The 17,186-nt window shown below is 37.3% G+C and overlaps 1 protein-coding gene across 4 annotated transcripts in view; it reads right to left on the bottom strand.

The window, feature by feature from the left end:
* Nucleotides 1-7,357: 7,357 nt before the first annotated feature.
* Nucleotides 7,358-17,186, bottom strand: part of CUL2 (cullin 2) — a 54,122-nt gene continuing 44,293 nt past the window's right edge. For 3 of the 4 annotated variants that reach the window (XM_026068524.1, XM_026068526.1, XM_026068525.1), the window contains 3 exons: nucleotides 15,014-15,115; nucleotides 13,015-13,131; nucleotides 7,358-7,965 (listed from right to left, as the gene is read on the bottom strand). In XM_026068524.1, coding sequence (XP_025924309.1) covers nucleotides 7,834-7,965; nucleotides 13,015-13,131; nucleotides 15,014-15,115 — 351 coding nt within the window. In that variant the 3' untranslated portion in view covers nucleotides 7,358-7,833. Of the gene's footprint in view, nucleotides 7,966-13,014; nucleotides 13,132-15,013; nucleotides 15,116-16,603; nucleotides 16,745-17,186 lie in introns of those variants that run through there. The other variant, XM_026068527.1, reaches the window with a different exon arrangement.

Below are 17,186 nucleotides of genomic sequence, written 5' to 3'. Positions count from 1 at the left end.
GCCAGTGCAGCGGCAAGGGATTCGGCGTTATGGTGTATAGAGCCTACGTTTTGACAAGCCCGCACCATCTCTGCAGTAGTGCAAGTTGCTCGGTCCCGAATCGCCTGCAAGGCTCTCGCACAGTCAGCACTGGCATTCTCAAAAGCAAGCTGCCTCAGCAACAACGCCCGAGCCTCCTCATTCTCAATCTGTCGCCCAGTTGCCGCATATAACCGATCAACAAACGCGGTGTACGGTTCTGTAGGTCCCTGCAATACTTTCGCAAAGGACAAACTTGAATCGGCGCTTGCACCTGGCAGCCCGTGCAGGGCTTGTAAAATGAACTTTGCAATCCTCTCATATGTTTCTCTATTATATTCCGTCTGGGTTGCCGGATCCGCATGCAGCCCCTCTCCAGCCAATTGGTTATAGCCTGTTCCTCGTCCGTTAGTCACGTTATCAACCCCTTGTATAGTACATTTGTCTCGAAAGTCCGAAAGCCATACAGCATACTGTTAGTCAAAACCATTTTCATTAACGCTTTCCAGTCATAGAGAGTCATCACATACATAGTAGAAAGCGCCTCTAGGAATGTGATAGTATGAGTAGATTGGACTCCGCTTTCTTTTACCAATTTTCGCAGTTCCTTGATTATCTCATAATTGTAACTGATAAGCCGGACGCTCCCCTGATTTATAGAGGGCTAGGAATGCATTAACAGTTCATAAATCCTCTGTTAGTAAGGCCTCTCGACGGCACTTCTCCCATTTGTCTCTCCCCTGTTCCGCCCATAGCCCCCGACCGCCAGCGGGGGGGTCTACAAATCCCGGATCAAAGGAATCACCTTCATCGCGACCATCAGCTTCGGGGGTCGGGGTCGGTTTGCAAATACCCTTCTCGCCTTCCTCGTTCCCCAATTCAGGGGTTAATTGGACAGGGTCCAGGCCGTGGGGGGGTGCCGGGGCTACCGGGGGTTGCTCCCCTAGGGAGGGTGCCGAAGGTAAGGATGTATCATAAGCAGGGGGGGCAGAAGACAAGCTCTTTTGTGTCATCTTTAGAGTGCTCGTGATTGTCCCCCACGTATGTCACGATTGTCCCCCCCAAATGCTTACAAACTGCGACATCTCCAGTCCCCACTTCCTCATATAGTCTCTGTCCTACTTTCGCCCATTCATCGAGTTGAAATGTCCCATTTGCAGGGAAGTCGGGTACATTTCTCTTATTCCAGTCCAAAAGTGTTAATAATTTGCCATCTGAAAGGACCCAATTCTGCCTGTCCAGAAGCCATCTCAATACGTCCAGACTTTGTTTCTGTTCTAGGGATAACCTTCCCCCCATGATTCCCGACAGCTCACCTTCGTCGAGGTGATGGGCGCGCAGTACTGGTAAGGCCCTGGGTCCTGGTCCAGTCTCCTGGTCCAGTCCCCGTACGGGTCTCCTAGTTCAGTCGGGTTTCACTACCGGATCAGCGTCGCCTCCTTACGCCGCACTGAGTCCGGATTGACGTCTTCTGCTTATGTCGAGTCGGGTCCCTGTTCAGGCGCTATTTGTAGCGAACGAAGGCACGGACTCAAGAAGTGGTGCATCTTGAGACATTTATTGTTTGTATCTGAGCATATTTATACTAAGAAGTTAGCTGCTTCAGCAGTTTTACAGATACACTTTGCTAAGCCAGTCATCATGCAGATTATGTCACGGGTAGCCAATCATTACACCGATCGTGCACGCAGCGGTCATGCCTGGTACTTTGCTACTTGCTTCCTAGTTAGAGAAAAGCTGACTTGTTCTTAACCTTGGTTCCCACTGGCCTTTGCTGGTTTATGTGTACTTTCTCAGGATGTATCATTCCCAGCTGCACCGGTGTCCTTGGGTATGTTTGTCTGAGGCTGCTGTTGAGACTCCTCTCTGTCCGAGCTAGGAACAGTTTCCCCAGTTCCCCTTTTCCCATGGCTTGTAACTTTCCTCCAACTTAACCCTGTCATGACCCTCCACAGAATATTGCAATGTAGAATACATTACAAGTCTTGGGAAGCAGGTAAGAATGCATCCCTTTCGACTGATCTACCTGCAAGCTATACCAAAGTTGCATTCATCCAAGAGAAGCAATAGGATGTGCTTGCCTTATAGGTTAGGATTGGGGCACGCTCCTGGGCAAGGGAAGATTGAAGAAAAAGTCAAAAAGGCCAGGTGTCCTGTTTTTTGAATGCAGTGGCCACCTGCTTATTATTAAATACTGAGTGGTAGCAGTGCTTATACCCTTCCTTTAAGCTAGAACTAACCCTAAAGGGAGTGTTTGCTGTACAAGGTCCTGTGCACACAGAAGCACTGAATCATCTTCAGAAGCATAAGAGGCAGTAGAGGGTTCATATACTTCTCCCTGCTGCTGCTTCTTGATTACTTCTAGGCAGCTCCTCACTCCATAAACCTCACCACTTTGAAGGAACCAGATGTCTGGTGTTGCTTAAAACAAACCCCATGAAACATTCTGAAACTGGCTTCAAAAACACAGATAACTACTTCATATAATGATTTTCTGACATACTGTTTCAGAGTGTTTTTATCTATTATAATCTAACAATTACTCTGATATATTTTACTCTTCTCAAACTCACGTCCCTTCCTTTTGGTGATCACAAATTCTATTAAGCTGATGGGCTGGAAAGAAGCAAGGAAAATGGACTTGTGTGTAGAGTTTTTAAGGCAACGACCCAAATATATCTTATGAAACTGAATTGCTTGAACTGCTCAAAATAATGTGAAAACTGTCTGAGAATTGTTATGCATTTTAACACATATCCCTAGTAAGTTACAGGACATGATATAACCAAGATTAAAAGACAGGCTGCAATAGCAACCTGCCAAGTTTCAAAATTCTTCAATAACTGTTGGCCACTGTTCACAACTGCTGGAAAAAACAGTTTAACGCACACCAGAACAATCAGCTTCCATCGAAAAGGTGATAATTACCATGTATAACATTCAATGATTATGCTGAGAACAGGGCCTCTTTCAGCTGAAAACATGTCTAACATACTCTTCTTATGTATCCGTGCCCTTGTAAACGCTAATATATCAAAAGGTTGGATAAGAGTCAGACTGAAAGAATCGACGCCTTGGCTTTGCAGACATTAGGAAGCATTTCATCCATCCTATTTTGTTTGTACAAGATTTTCTGTTCCTGGTTTGTAACACTACACCAGAGAAGATGAGGAGAGAAGTATTTGTAGGGACGCCAATATATTATTCATCTCAGTGGAAGGAAGGATATGCAAGGTTAGTATAGCACTCCTGAGTATAAAATACCACAGGAGATTTCTGGCTAGTCCAGAAACTTTAGAAGTTCACAAAGAGCAAGGTCATGAGAGTTTCCACTTCACTGGTGGTTCCAGTATAAAGCTTTTACTTGATATTGCACTAGACTAGTAATGTACACATAATTCTCACCTTATCCCAGCGGAGCATGAGTAACTTACTACTGGATTAATACAAGCTGTTTGTTGTTCCCCTGTGCCTAAATCACCTTTGACAGCTTTCAGCCAAAAACTCATTAGAAAAGGGGCGTAGTAATAACGAAGAAATTTCCTAAACTACTAGAACTTTTTTAGAAGTGACTGACAATACCTTTCAACTTGCTTTGTGCTACTTCTCCAGCTTAGAAGAGTCCTCCACTTCTCAGATGCATATCCAGCACTGGACTTACTGGGGAGATTAAGGAAGCTTTCAAGTCTTGTGCTATGTACTCCTGTGACAGCCAATAGGAGCAGCACCAGTGCATGGCTATGTCAAACATACTGCTCCCTTGAATACCTTAATACACTTCTTTGAAGTGTATCTTCTTTGAATACCTTAATACACTTCTGCCTCAAACCTGTGACAAATAATCATCAATATTGAACTAAGTAGTAACATGTTAATCAACATATACATGCTTAAATGATTCAAAAATAAGTATGATCATGAAAATATGCCAGTACTTCTAAAAAGGAGGCCAACTAGCCTCCTCACTTATCTCTTTCCTTTTGGGGGCTACTATTTTCTTCCCTTATTGATGCAAACAGGTTGTGAATTCCACAGAGTAGAGATAACAAGACATGCACGTCCAAGAAGCTACATATGTCTGATTAATTTTACTATCATATTTGTTCACCCTGCCTCTTTAAAAACACACACACACTCTGTATTTAGCAGTCTTTCACTGTTTTAAAAGTACTATTACCCAGTCAATGTTTTGAACCTTCCTTCTCTTTTGCCTGTCAACTTGCAAGAACCCTATTTTGTTATCAGCAGGAACTGTAGTAAACTTATAGTAAACAAGTAAGGTCTGGATAGCTTCAGACTTATTCAGACTTATAATAATAACAATAATACTAGGAACAAGAACAATTGCTTCTGGATAATAGGTTTTTATAGCCTGTAATACCTTAGGTTAATTAACTCTAAGTACTTATCGTATTTGTAAAGCATGGCCAGTCCTAATATATTTGCCCTAAGGTACAAAATATTTATGCCCCTTAAGAATCAACATGTTGTAAGGCTCACTTCTAAAATTAACTTTTTTAAGGATAAGAAATGGCTTTGTAAGCATAGCTGAAAGGCATCATCTTATAAAATGCATTTCTCTTTTGACTGATTTTTCTATTCCATTCTTTATTTGGAAAAGTGGTCATCTTCTCGAAAGTTTTCTTAAAAAGTAATGTTACTTTCAGCTTCAAAAACTTTCTTGTGTTATGGCAATATAAATACCTTTTATGGCTCCAGCAGCACTGTGTGAACATACTAAAATACAAGTACACATTTTTCTTTCCTATGATCATTCAAGAAACAAATTTCCTAATCAATCTAGAAACAAACTTAAATACTACAGAAATACATTTTCAGTTAGTATAAGAATTATCACTAACACTCAGTATTATGAGTAAAATGCATTTTGTTATTAGAAGTGTGTGAAATGTACGAAATCATAATGTTTCCAGACTCAGCTGTGTGGCTTCCAGTACACCAGCAGGTCATACATGTTAACATGCTTATAACAAATTAAAAAAAAAATCTCTGAAATTATACCAGTTTTTTCTAGTGAAAAATTAAAAGTTCATGGCATTTTTAGATGTCTTTTCTCGTTTTTCCTTTTTATAATTTACACCTCCTGCTATTACCCATTAGCACTTTGTATTTTGAAATGACACTTGCCAGATTTATTTAGCTGCCAGATTGTAGCACCACACTATAAGCTATATCACTGTGTGCCAACAATGACTTCAGTGACCTAATGCAACCGCAGAGGGCTGAATCTTTTCACTACCCTTTTTCCTTGGGGGAAGGTGTGAGTTATAAACTAGAATTCAAAATGTTTCCCAGCTATAGCCATGTTTCCCAAGAAACACAGAGTTTGTGTATAATTATGAGACATTGTCTGGGGATGCCAACTGAACTAAAATATATGAATGTTTTTAACTCACTAAACATGTCTCAACTCAGCAGCATGCTTATCTGAAAAACAAAATATTACTTTTGATGTTTTAGGTATGCAAAAATTCAGAGATAATGTTAACACTAAAACATTACACGTTTGGGCTAGACCAGTGAAGTTTTTGTTTTGTCTATAGAGTGATTCTAAAAATAAGTTTGTAAAGGCTTTTGAAAACTATGTGTTAAAATTTTGCTACTGCAATCTATGTTTAAATACAATTTTATTAACCCTTATATGAAGAAACAGGCTTAAAAACTGTTGACATACACAAATTGCAAGATGAAACATTTCTTTTTGGAAGCTTCGGTGTCATTGTTAGTTTGTTTTTTGCAGAAAGGATCTGACGATTCAACATTCAGACAGTATTTTTTCCATTTTTCTATTGTGTCATAGACTATTCCCCTCCACTCTATTTTTTGTCAAAAGAAGTCACGTATTATTTCTTATAAAGCAGAGTAACTTTTCACACTGAAGTAGTTTAAAAGTCACTCCAGTGAAAATCTATGCTACTGAATCTCCATTTACTATATTAAATGACACTATAAACGTGTGTTGTCTTTCAACTCTGAACTACCACTTTAAGAGAAGACCTACTGCACTATATTAAGATCAATTAAAAAAACTCACTTCTTTAGGATGTAAGCTCAATATCATGAATTTAGATCTTAGAGTACTAGGATTAAATACCATTAATACTGAAGAAATGCATAGTGCCCTTTACTGTTTATTGCCCTTTTTTGACCTCAGCAAATCCACATAAGCAAAAGGTATTACCACCTCATTTCCTAGTTAGCTATATAATGACATATGAATGTAATGCTGCTTAAGAAATAAGAGATAGCAACAATCTGAGTGTCAATACAATGAAGAACTAGAAAAGGAAAGAAAACAGAAGACCCCCCCCCCATTATTTTTTTCCTTTTTAAAAAATGCTTGGGAACTATATTAATTCTTGATCTGTGGACTCATAGTAGGTAATGATATATCACAAAGTCTAAAAGAAAATTGGGAAAAAAAAAGAATAAGAGTGGGGGAAAAATATTAAAAGTTAGTCACCGGCAGAATAAGTATTAGGCTAACAGCAGGCATAGCCATGCAGGGGCTCCTTTCTGCAGTTAGTGCCTGTAGCAGGCATTCGGTGTTCACATGACCTTCTTTAAAATTCAACTCAAAAATTTCTTTTGCTCTTAAGCTCCAATTAATTGCAGTGGTAGTGAGTACTTTAGAAAATTATACTTTGTTTCTGACAGTGGACAGTCACCAAGCCACTCCTGACAAATAGCACAGGACATGACATAGCCCATAGATACCCTGTCCTACTCAAACAGCTAGAAATTCAATCAGGGGAGAAAAAAATATGATAAATGCAACCATAGGAGTTAGGAAGAAAAACATAAAAAAGCATTATGGGCTTATGTGGAAACACAAATAGGTGCCTATGCATACACTGTTTCTACCCAATACATTAGTGAAAGAACAAATTTTTCAGTCTACTATATTCTTTCCCAGGAACAGGGTAGTTTCACAAGCCATTGGACTATAACTTTGATGTTTATGATAACCATGTCTAACTCTTTTTGAACTATACTACTTGAATTCCCTCAAACATCTGTTTATTTTCTCTTGTAACATCTTCCTAGAGTGAGAACAACAGATACAAAATAGGCCTTCAGGCACTAAGAATGTAAAAAGTTAGCCTAATCTCAAGGAAACAAAATGTGCACTTAATCATAAATAGCTTTTATAATCACATCAAACTTAGCACATTTAGTATTCAGTTTCATATAAATTAGTTTTTACGACAGATCTACTTCTGGGGTTATCCGAAACCCAAACACGTGGAATTATTTTTATTCTTCCAGGTCTGAAGAATATTTACAGACATTAATGCTATATCCATTTCTACAATCATTAGAGACACATTATATAACTTTATTTTTTTATTTGACAAGCAGCAGTATCATGTTCGTCATTTTTTTTTTTACATTTTAATGTAGATACAATTATTAGGTTATCTGTCATATTACAATATTTAGGTTTTTTTTAACTTTGTCTTAAGATACATTAAAAAACATCAACTGCAAACGTGAAAGGGGAGGGGGGAAAAAAAAAAAAGCATGGTACCCAACCAAATTTCCACATTTCAGCAATACTTCACTCATTCTTTTAGTAAAGTTTTAAGAAATGTCATAATGACATGAGCTTGAAATATCTATAGGCATTTTCATTGACGCTCATGACATGGCACTGGTGATGTTGTAAACAGCAGAAAAACAGGGGCTGCCAAGTGACCAATTATGGAGGCACAGGCCTGCCTCTTCCCACAGGAACACACCAAACAGTGACAGCAATGATCTCCTCACAATCATACCTGCAGGATAGCAACATCATGCTACATAACTGTATTCGTCTGCAGAGGCCTGGCTTCGCTCTATGTACTGTTTGTCTATCAGAACTTCAATACACTTCTTAATCATGCTGATACTTGGGTTAAACCTAGCTCTTGATTGGCTAATTACCTGCAAAAGAAAGACACATTTTATGTGCAATATTTATTTACAACAGTTATAAATGCTTTAGAAAAATTCAATGAGTGCTTTCAGGCAAATCGGTATGTTTTTCTTTTAAAGACAGGATTAAATAAACATGGGATAGTTTATGTATAACAATCAGCAAAGCATCTCTATGCATTATGGGCAGGACACAAATAATTGCTTAGCTCTTTCATGGTTCAGTTCACTTGCATATTAACTGGATTTTTCCTGTCCTCTTGTTTGCTTATTTGTCATGGTAGAAATTAAGATAAATATTCAAGTTAAAATTAATCTAATATGAACACATTTCTTCACTTCTGTTACTATTATCACAGTTTAAGCAAAGCAAAAACTTTATAAAACCGAATGTGCCATTTCAGTATTTATGTTGGCTCTGTTAAATGACTTCCGTTCTTAGGCTAGGTAAATTTTACTTGTGTTTATGTACTTTTGTTGTTCTGGAATATTTAAATTGCGGGCTTCCAAATTTTCTTTGAATTAATTTCCAGTTAAAACTGCTATTAACATCAGAAGAATTCTTGAATTTCATAGTAGTTTATACAATTATAAATGGTTAAATTCAGTTGACTGTATTTTCCAAAACTACCTCTAAAGCTGAACATGATTTTCCTCTCATGCATCACCAATTTTCTTATCACCAAAAGTTAGAGCAGATATTTTAATAATAAAGATTTGTAAAACCTGTGTTTTCTTTGTAGCATTAGAAACTGTCACTGGGTTTAGAAGACAAACATGTAAGCAGGCAAATAGCAAAATACCAAAAAATCTGACTAGGATGTTGTAATAAGATCTTATTCACTCTCAAATGAAACACTTAAATATACTTAATTAAAAATTTAAACAATTTAAATATATTAAAAAGGCAGCTTATCCTCAGAGACTACCACACTAAGCACAATTAAATTTATAAAAAAACCCTGATTTATTTTCAGGAGATTTGATAAAAAGCTTTGTGATCAAAAATGTCATCTAAAAGACAGCCCCAAAAGAGCCTAGCCCTTAAGTAATCTTTTAGTGAAGCTGCACTACTTCCCTGCTGGTACAGTTGCCAGGATGAGAGATGGGAGCTAGACTTTGCTGTTCTTTGTCCACGATGTTGCAGCCCCGCGGTGCTCTGTACCTGGCCTTGGACGGCACCGGCCTGCTCAGCTCTCTGCAAAGCTGTAAATGGAGTCTCCCCCCACCACTGCCCTCTCTCCCTATACCACTGGAGACAAGCGGGATAAACCTCTCTCCTTTCAGTTACTGAAGACAGCCCTGCGATTTGGTCAGACTATGTTCGGCCACTTCCCCTGCCTATACTGGAATTTTGCAATAGATACGGTAAAAATTAAATTATGGTTAAAAACCACAACTTTATATGCATTATGAAAGATACTGCAGCTGCGAGCAATACCTTAGGTGTGTTTTAATACATATGAAATAGTCTTGACCATTCTCACTTTTACAAAAGTGAAGGAAATGGTGGTTAGCAAAAGAATATGTAAAACTATAAAATTGGACAATTTTTCAAATTTTACTCTTGCAGTCAACATGCAGCAAAAAACCCCCATTACTTTGCCCTCTCTATTTCCTAGCATTGGAAAGTGAGGCAAACAAAAGATATAACTACTTAAGTATCATAGTATATTTTGCATGGAGTTTCTCATTTATTTTCCTGTAAAAAAAAGATCTTTATTTCAGCTGGATTTCCTGTTTTCTTTACAGCTTTTCATGGCTGACTTTGTCCCAGCTCTATTGCTTGCTGCAGCCCTCTATGAGCCAGCTGAACTCACCAAATAGATTATTACCTCAGCAAAAAATCCAAAAGCCCCCAAAAGAGCGTTTTGTTGGGCTAGCAGCCAAGGGTCCGACAAGTTCCACAGCAGCACAAATGAGAAGAAAGTGCACAGCCAGAAGAAGGGCAAGGGGGAAAGATTTTTTCCCCTGGTGCTAAGAAGCTATTAGGTCAGCTGAGATTTCACATAACTTCAGCCCTACACTGAAACTGCTTGCCATCACCAATAACTCATGTGTTTATTCAGGACGGACAGATAGAAAGCTGTAATTTTGTAGAGGCAGTTTTTCCTTTTTCTAACAAAAGCAGATATAAATAAGAAGGATGGATAGAAATATCTCATGTTTAGAACAGAAAGCTTTCTGGGAATGAGTGGATTGTCCTTTCCTCTTGACCATCCCCACTGACCTTATTCATGTTAAGGTAAAAGCCTCCTGCAAGAGGCTGTGGCATGAGTTATGGTATCTAATAAAATTAACAGTTCAGCAAAGACTCCATAATGACATATGCAGGCCTATCCAGGACCTTGAGTATTTTCTAGGGGCACCTCAGCCTAAGCGAAATGTGTGGTTTTGCAGTCGACTTTTTAGAATCAGAGCTAACTACATTAAAGATAGCTCAAGAATATTTTGATCATATTTCTAACAGTATAATCCTACCTTCAGACCTCAGAAAAAAAGATTTTAATGAGGCAAGCAAGTATCATTAACTATTCATAGTAAACATTTTCTTTCCAGAGATTCATTCTTACTCCTCAAAAAGTCAGAACAGAAACTTTAAATGAATACCCTATTTATAAATATTCAAACATTATGATAAAAGCTACAAGAACTAAGTAAATATGCCAACATAATTAGTAAAAATATCACAAATGAATGTTATAGGAAATAGAAATGCTCGACAGTAAATCAAATCTTACTGGAAGGCTGGCAGGAAAAAAAATATTCGAAGTTGGACAGTCAAGAAGTTATACTTATTCTAAAAGTTTAACAGCTGTGATGGTTATTTATTATTTAATCAAAGTCTGTCTAGTGAGAAAACTGAGCATGTCCAGCAACTCAGAACCACCTGGCAAGCTGGCCTTATTCATATGTTGTGAACCAAAACAAGTTACCGAGCTCAGTGCAGATGCAATTAGGTAAAATTTCTGCTTGCCATGAGATTTTTCATCTTTGTGTTTAACCATTAAGCATACATAACCTGTCTCCCAGCTATTTGCTCTACAACCTGGCAATAGGTAGATCTACCTGGCCTAAAAGTAGATCTATATTACAGACTGTAGAAAAGATACCTAGCAAATTTTAAAGAATCTAGCTCAGGTCCCAATAGCAGTTTAGCTGAGGCAGCATGGAGATTTGCACAGATTAATTCAGACTGCAAAACACAGGAAAACTTAGCCCCAATGGATTTTTGTACTGCTTCACCTCATTGCCTGAGGTCCCACAATTGCTCATTTGAGGCTAGAACAAGTCCCTGCACCATACTGCAGCACAGATATCAATTATTTAGAAGCCTAACCTCCAGTTTCAAATGCTCAGATCCACTGAGGGTATAACTAGTATTCAAAATTGAGAGCTAAAGACTAAGTGATTAAGGATACTATTTCGTAAGTGTCAAATTTACATAAAAGCTAAGGTAAAAACTGATGCAGGTTGATGTGGCTGACGATAGATAAATGGAGCACCAACCTTATTCTGTGCTCTTCATGTGTTGTTACTTAAGTTTTTAACTGATTAGCAATCAAAATATCCACTTTTCCTGCAAACTTTGAAAAAGTTCCAGGTGTTAATAGACTGTTCTACTCTGCAAGAGCATTGCAAGAACAAAATGCAGTAGAGGCATCTCAGTTAGAGCCTCTTGAATTAGACAACGGAAAAAGGAACCCAAAAGGATTTTTTGTTTCTAAGTTCTCAAGATTTGTAATCTATTCCACCACTTAAACTGGCCTCAAGAAAAGCACACTTTGAAAATCTTTTCTAAAAAGTTGAGAGTACAGAGAAAATAAACTATTTTCAACGATGAAACAAGGGCTTGCTTACCGCTTTCCAGTTTTAACTGAAAAATCCTACAGGATTTATTTGCAATGACCTGAATTTAAGTAACACAGGAGCAAAGAACCCCAGATTTTGAGAAAAAAATCAGCATCTATGCTGCCTTACCTTTCAGATGTTCAAAATCAGATTTTTAAAATTAAGCTCACTTTGACAGCATTTGTGTACAAGGACTATTTCAAGATCCAAAACTTCTAAGATGTTTCACATTACCAGTCAATACAAAAGCTCTGGACTTACAAGCTCTCTGTAGCTACTTATTTTGTCTAGGAAATAAAATATAAATTAATGGGTGGGTGTGGTAGACAGTCTCCTCCATCACCACAGGACAGAAAGCCTATAGAAGGTCTCAGAATGAGTGAGTACCACTCCACCTCCATGCTCAAAATGGCCCAACAGAGCAGGAATTCCCTCCCTCATCTGTCTGCTCTAAGAAAGGGCTATTTGGAAAGGCTCAGGAGATGCACAGAATTAATTAGACTGAAGAGCGAATGCCTTGCAAGGCTGAGAAAACTAAATCTGGGAACTGGTTGGGTATCTAAGGCATAAACAAAGGTTAGGATAAGGACTTGGAACATGGAAAGCTGTAAGGCAGGCACAGATGGGAAAGGCGGAGAAAAACAAATGAAACAGCACCTCCTTCCCAGTCAGTCTGTGACAGTTTGCAAATCCTAAATCTAGAGAATCTAGACAACTTTTCTGCTTAAAGGCAAATAGAGAGTAAGAGATGCATGTCTATATACTCACACCACTTTTAAAATGTAAGCCAAGAAGTAAAATGAAATCCAGCTTTATGATAAGAACGCAAAACTGGGTATGTGCTTCTGTGGAAATTCCATACCTAGAACATCCAGACTCAGGGGTCTTCAGTTGCACCTATGGCTCTGGCTTAACAATTCTTATAGGATAGGACCTCTGCAGGCATAGAACCAACCAATGGGAAAGAGTAAGCACAGCAACACTTAGGCCTTAATGCTTGAGCACTAAGATATATTTACATGATTGATTAATTACAGCTAAGCGTTCCAGTCCTATAGTCCGAAGTACAGTCCGGTGAAATTCTCACTAATTTCACTCAAGTACTCGTTTTGACATGGACACTGCACAGTTTTGCAGTCAGGTCTTTTATGCAGCCATCCTGAAGCTTTTCATCAAATCACACTTCAGAAGAGAATTTTATCTTACCTCCTGAATAAGGGCATTATGTCGCAACACTTTACGTGCTTTCATGATACGGACTATAGCAGCTTGAAGATACATTTTTCTATCTTCATCTACAGCACTTCTGGTCTGCTCCATCTCCTGCAATACAAGAAGAACAGCAATGCTTCAAATATAGTAATATAAAAAAACACTTTATAATAGTATCTTTAATCTATACTTTTTATTTTATTAAAAGCAATCAATTAATAATAAAATCTAGGTGAGGTACAGTTTCAGGCAAAACACTTTCCTAAATCAAGAACACCAGACTGAATTAGAAGGATGTAGAAAAATATTAAAATAGGCCAAAACTCATTTCCTGCAAATTTGCATTTTGCTGCAGCAGTAGGGGAACATGAAGGCCAAACAGAAAGCAAACTCAAGATTGTTATACTTTAGTCTGACTTAACATAGTCAGAGTTAGAAATGAGTTGTTGTGAGGTATTCAGTTCAGACCTCTTATCCCTGTTAAGCCTACAACTGGGAAGAGGAATACTATAAGAAAATGTTTAGCAATTGTTTCAGTCAAAGGATATCTTAGTGCATTGCTGTGTTTTGTGGTAGCTATACTGGTGTTAAGGTCAGATTGCACAGAAAGTGAGCCTGATCTAAATAAACTACAATCTAAAATCGTATTAGATTTTCATTTGTGCAGTACTGGCTAATTGTAAGATTTCCTATGGCTCCCCTTTTCTTTCACGGATGTGAAACTATCTACAGTATATTTTTTTCTAGAATATATATATATATATATATATATATAGCATATATATTTTTTGTTACACAGTTATACATATTTTTTTAAATTTCATCCACTCCTCTCCAAACCACCAACTGGCAAAATTAAGAGAACAAATTACAGAAGTACTGAAGTACAGAATGCAGAATCATGCTTCCAAAATTTAGTTCAGATTAAGTTCTACACTTCAATACTGACTTAAGGTAAGGGAAAAGTGCTGAAACAACTAACTTCCACTAAAGCACAAGATGTTAATGAAAATTTTTAGAGAAGTCAGGTTCCTTTGAAAGAAAGTGCACTGTGAAAATAATTATTTTAAAACTTCAATCTTGATGCATGATTCCTCTCTTTCCTAAGCAGCAATAAAGAAAAGATTTATTCTGATGCAGATCTCTGAAACAATATTATAAAAAGGTTTCAACAACCAAAGCCCTTGAAAGGCTATTCAGTTCTAATACAAACCTTGTGTGCCTACAACCTGTTTTTTTTGAGGAAAAAAAAACAGTTTGAGGATCATATTGTCTTTCTGATTGTCAGTTCTCTCCTAGTAATTTGGATATCATTGGCCATTTTTTAGCCAGATTTAAAAGAGGGAAGAGATCCCCCCAAAAATAATTTTCTACAGGTTTCATGCAAGTCAGGAGGTGGGTTGGAGAGAGACATCCAAACCAGCACTTTCACTGAAGAGAAAGGCAGGCAGGACTTACTATAATGTACTGAATTGGGCAGCGTACATGTTTCCTGCCTCTTGTACAAAAACCTGTGTCTCAGGAGATTGTAGAGGGAATGGGGATTTCTGACATTAGAGTTTAGCTGACAAAGGACGTAAACCATATGAAAACAGAGTTGATTGGTGCTGCTGCTCATGGAATAACTTGCTTATACATACACTAATGAAAAAAAAAAGAATTCTTATTAGATAAAAAATGCTAAATGTCAAACTCATTTGGTTTAAGAGGAACAGCTCTTATTTATCTTTTTCTTCCTATTGATTCCCTATCCCATTTTTTCCTGCCAATGCATTTACATTTCGGGTACTACAAAAACCAACCAACCAACCAAAAAAAAACAAAAAACCCACCAAAAAACAACTTTGCGATGCTTCAGTTTTTAAATTTAATTGAGCAATTTCCTTACAGTCATGTAAATCTTGCACAGAGACTCTTACATCTGTTTACACCAAACTAATACAAAAATAAGTTTCCAAAACCGTTTAAGCTACAAATGCCAAAGAATACTTGCCTGTGGCGTGTCTTTCTGCATTGATGTAGTAATTTTAAATTTTGTTCGTTTACTGCTGAAGTTCATATTTAATGAAAATGTAGACTCTGCTTCTATATCTTCCTGCAATAAAGAAACCTTTTTTAAAAAAAACAGCAATGGAACCAAAAAAAGAATAAGCAACCAGGATTTGCCAAGATAACAATTTACTTCAAAAAATGACAGTTAGAGGCTCGCGTACATACAATTTCAGCAGATTTGTATCTGGAAATTCTAGGGAGCCACTTGAACCAGGTCAATTTTTTAAGCGACAGTATAATCAACCTAGAAACCCAGTCTATGTTAGAAAACACTAAGAAGAACTCTGACATACATGAATACTGTCAACAAATCAATAATATTACAACAATTTCTGTTTCATACTTTAACAACTTATTTTAGTTGCAAAAACTCTCCATTTAAACTCATTTTCACCGTGCAGAGAGAGTGGGATTTGCATTTATTTATGCAGAACCTCAAGAGAGAGCTGTTACTTTCACAACTATTTCTAATGTTAACTTCAAGAAGTGAAGGAAAAACATCTACACTTTTTGTTATGTTGTAGGCAAAAATAGCTGGCCAAACACAGGTTCTACAATTCCACATCATCTGTATATTTCTTTCTCATCAAAAGCTTAATTTTTTCACACTTCTTGTAAAAGTCCACTTCTTTCAGTAAACGGTAACTATTCACTACAGTCCAATCACCTTTACATTCAACTAAAAAAATGACCTGGCTGATCTTTGCAGATTCCAGGCAAGAATCTGTACAAGTATCACCGATTTTCAGCAGAATAAAGCTACTAGGCTTCTTAGACTGGAATCTTGCCAAACCATGCAAATACTTTAGCAAACACAGTCAATATTTATCTAAAAATATACCAAAAACAATATTAATTTTATATTCTACAACAAATATACCTTATTAGAATATTTTGTAATATTCAGGCATAGTACAGAAAATTTAACATGAAAGGGCAGAGATGAAAAGCTAGAAAAAAATATAAATCATCATATTTTAGCACTATTGTGCTTATACAGCTGAATAGAAACCAAAATAAATTACKTAGGTGCTGCACATGAACTAGAAAATTATGATTCTAATAAACCAGTAAAGATTTTGTCAAAAGATTTTCATGTTTTTAAGCAAAAGCAAAGTACAGCGTGTAATACATTATACTTTGCTGCATGGCTCTGATACAAGTAAAAAAAATATTTAATTTTACTGCTTAAGCCACTTAAGCTCACTGGCTTATCCAATAAGTTAGCTGATAGACTGTGTATAGATCAGCTTTCACACTGCTGGATGAAGTAGAGGGAAAAAAAAGAAAAAATTAGCAGAGATGACTGAATACAATAGCCTGGAAGTTAAAGGACCAGAAAATGCAGTAGTAAACATTAAAAGGTAAAAAGGTTGGAAAGCTATGACATTTACTCTTTGAATGACTTATGTTTAAAGAAACTGGGCAAACCTTTACAAGAGATATAAATAGATGTAAATCCTTTAAATAACGGGCAACTTTCTATGATTATGAAAAATCTCATTGTTTTCTGTAATAGCTCCCAGTGTTATATTTCACCCATGGTTTAACAGACATCTTCCCAGCCCCTGTTCCAACCTGAGCTCATTTCTAGATATTGGAAGCATGTCCTATGCTTCAGCCAAGCATCAGATCTTCCTTGTGATCTCACTTTCCATTCTCTAATATTTTCCTGGTTAAAAAAAAAAAGCAGCTATCAGAGCAGCTTTGGATTTCTTCTTGTAAGCCATGTGAACAGCTTATCTCAGTTTCTTCTGCCTGATACCGTCTGAATAACTTAAGCTTTCTTGACTAGCTGGAAGCATATCCTAAGCTTTTTATGGCAATCATGAGCATTTCTATAGTGTTTTTTTTACATAACAGACATCTGTGTCTTTCACTTTACAGGGTAAAAAAAAGGTTATGTGGTTTGACGTAGGCCACACAGGCCATACAGTCTGAGGCAGAGTCAGACACAGAACCCATAGACATAGCTCAGCTATTACTGGAATTCCATGAAACTCACGGAATGACAGAGTTAGGCAAAACACAGCAAAAATCCACACAAACAACCCCAAATTTCTCCTTTCCTCCTCCCCTTTCTCCTGTAATGTGTAGCAAGAAAGAGCACGTTG

Source organism: Apteryx rowi, unplaced genomic scaffold, assembly GCF_003343035.1.
Source record: "Apteryx rowi isolate R43461 unplaced genomic scaffold, aptRow1 scaffold_274, whole genome shotgun sequence".
NCBI lineage: Eukaryota > Metazoa > Chordata > Aves > Apterygiformes > Apterygidae > Apteryx > Apteryx rowi.
This window is presented reverse-complemented; position numbering and strand designations above follow the sequence as displayed.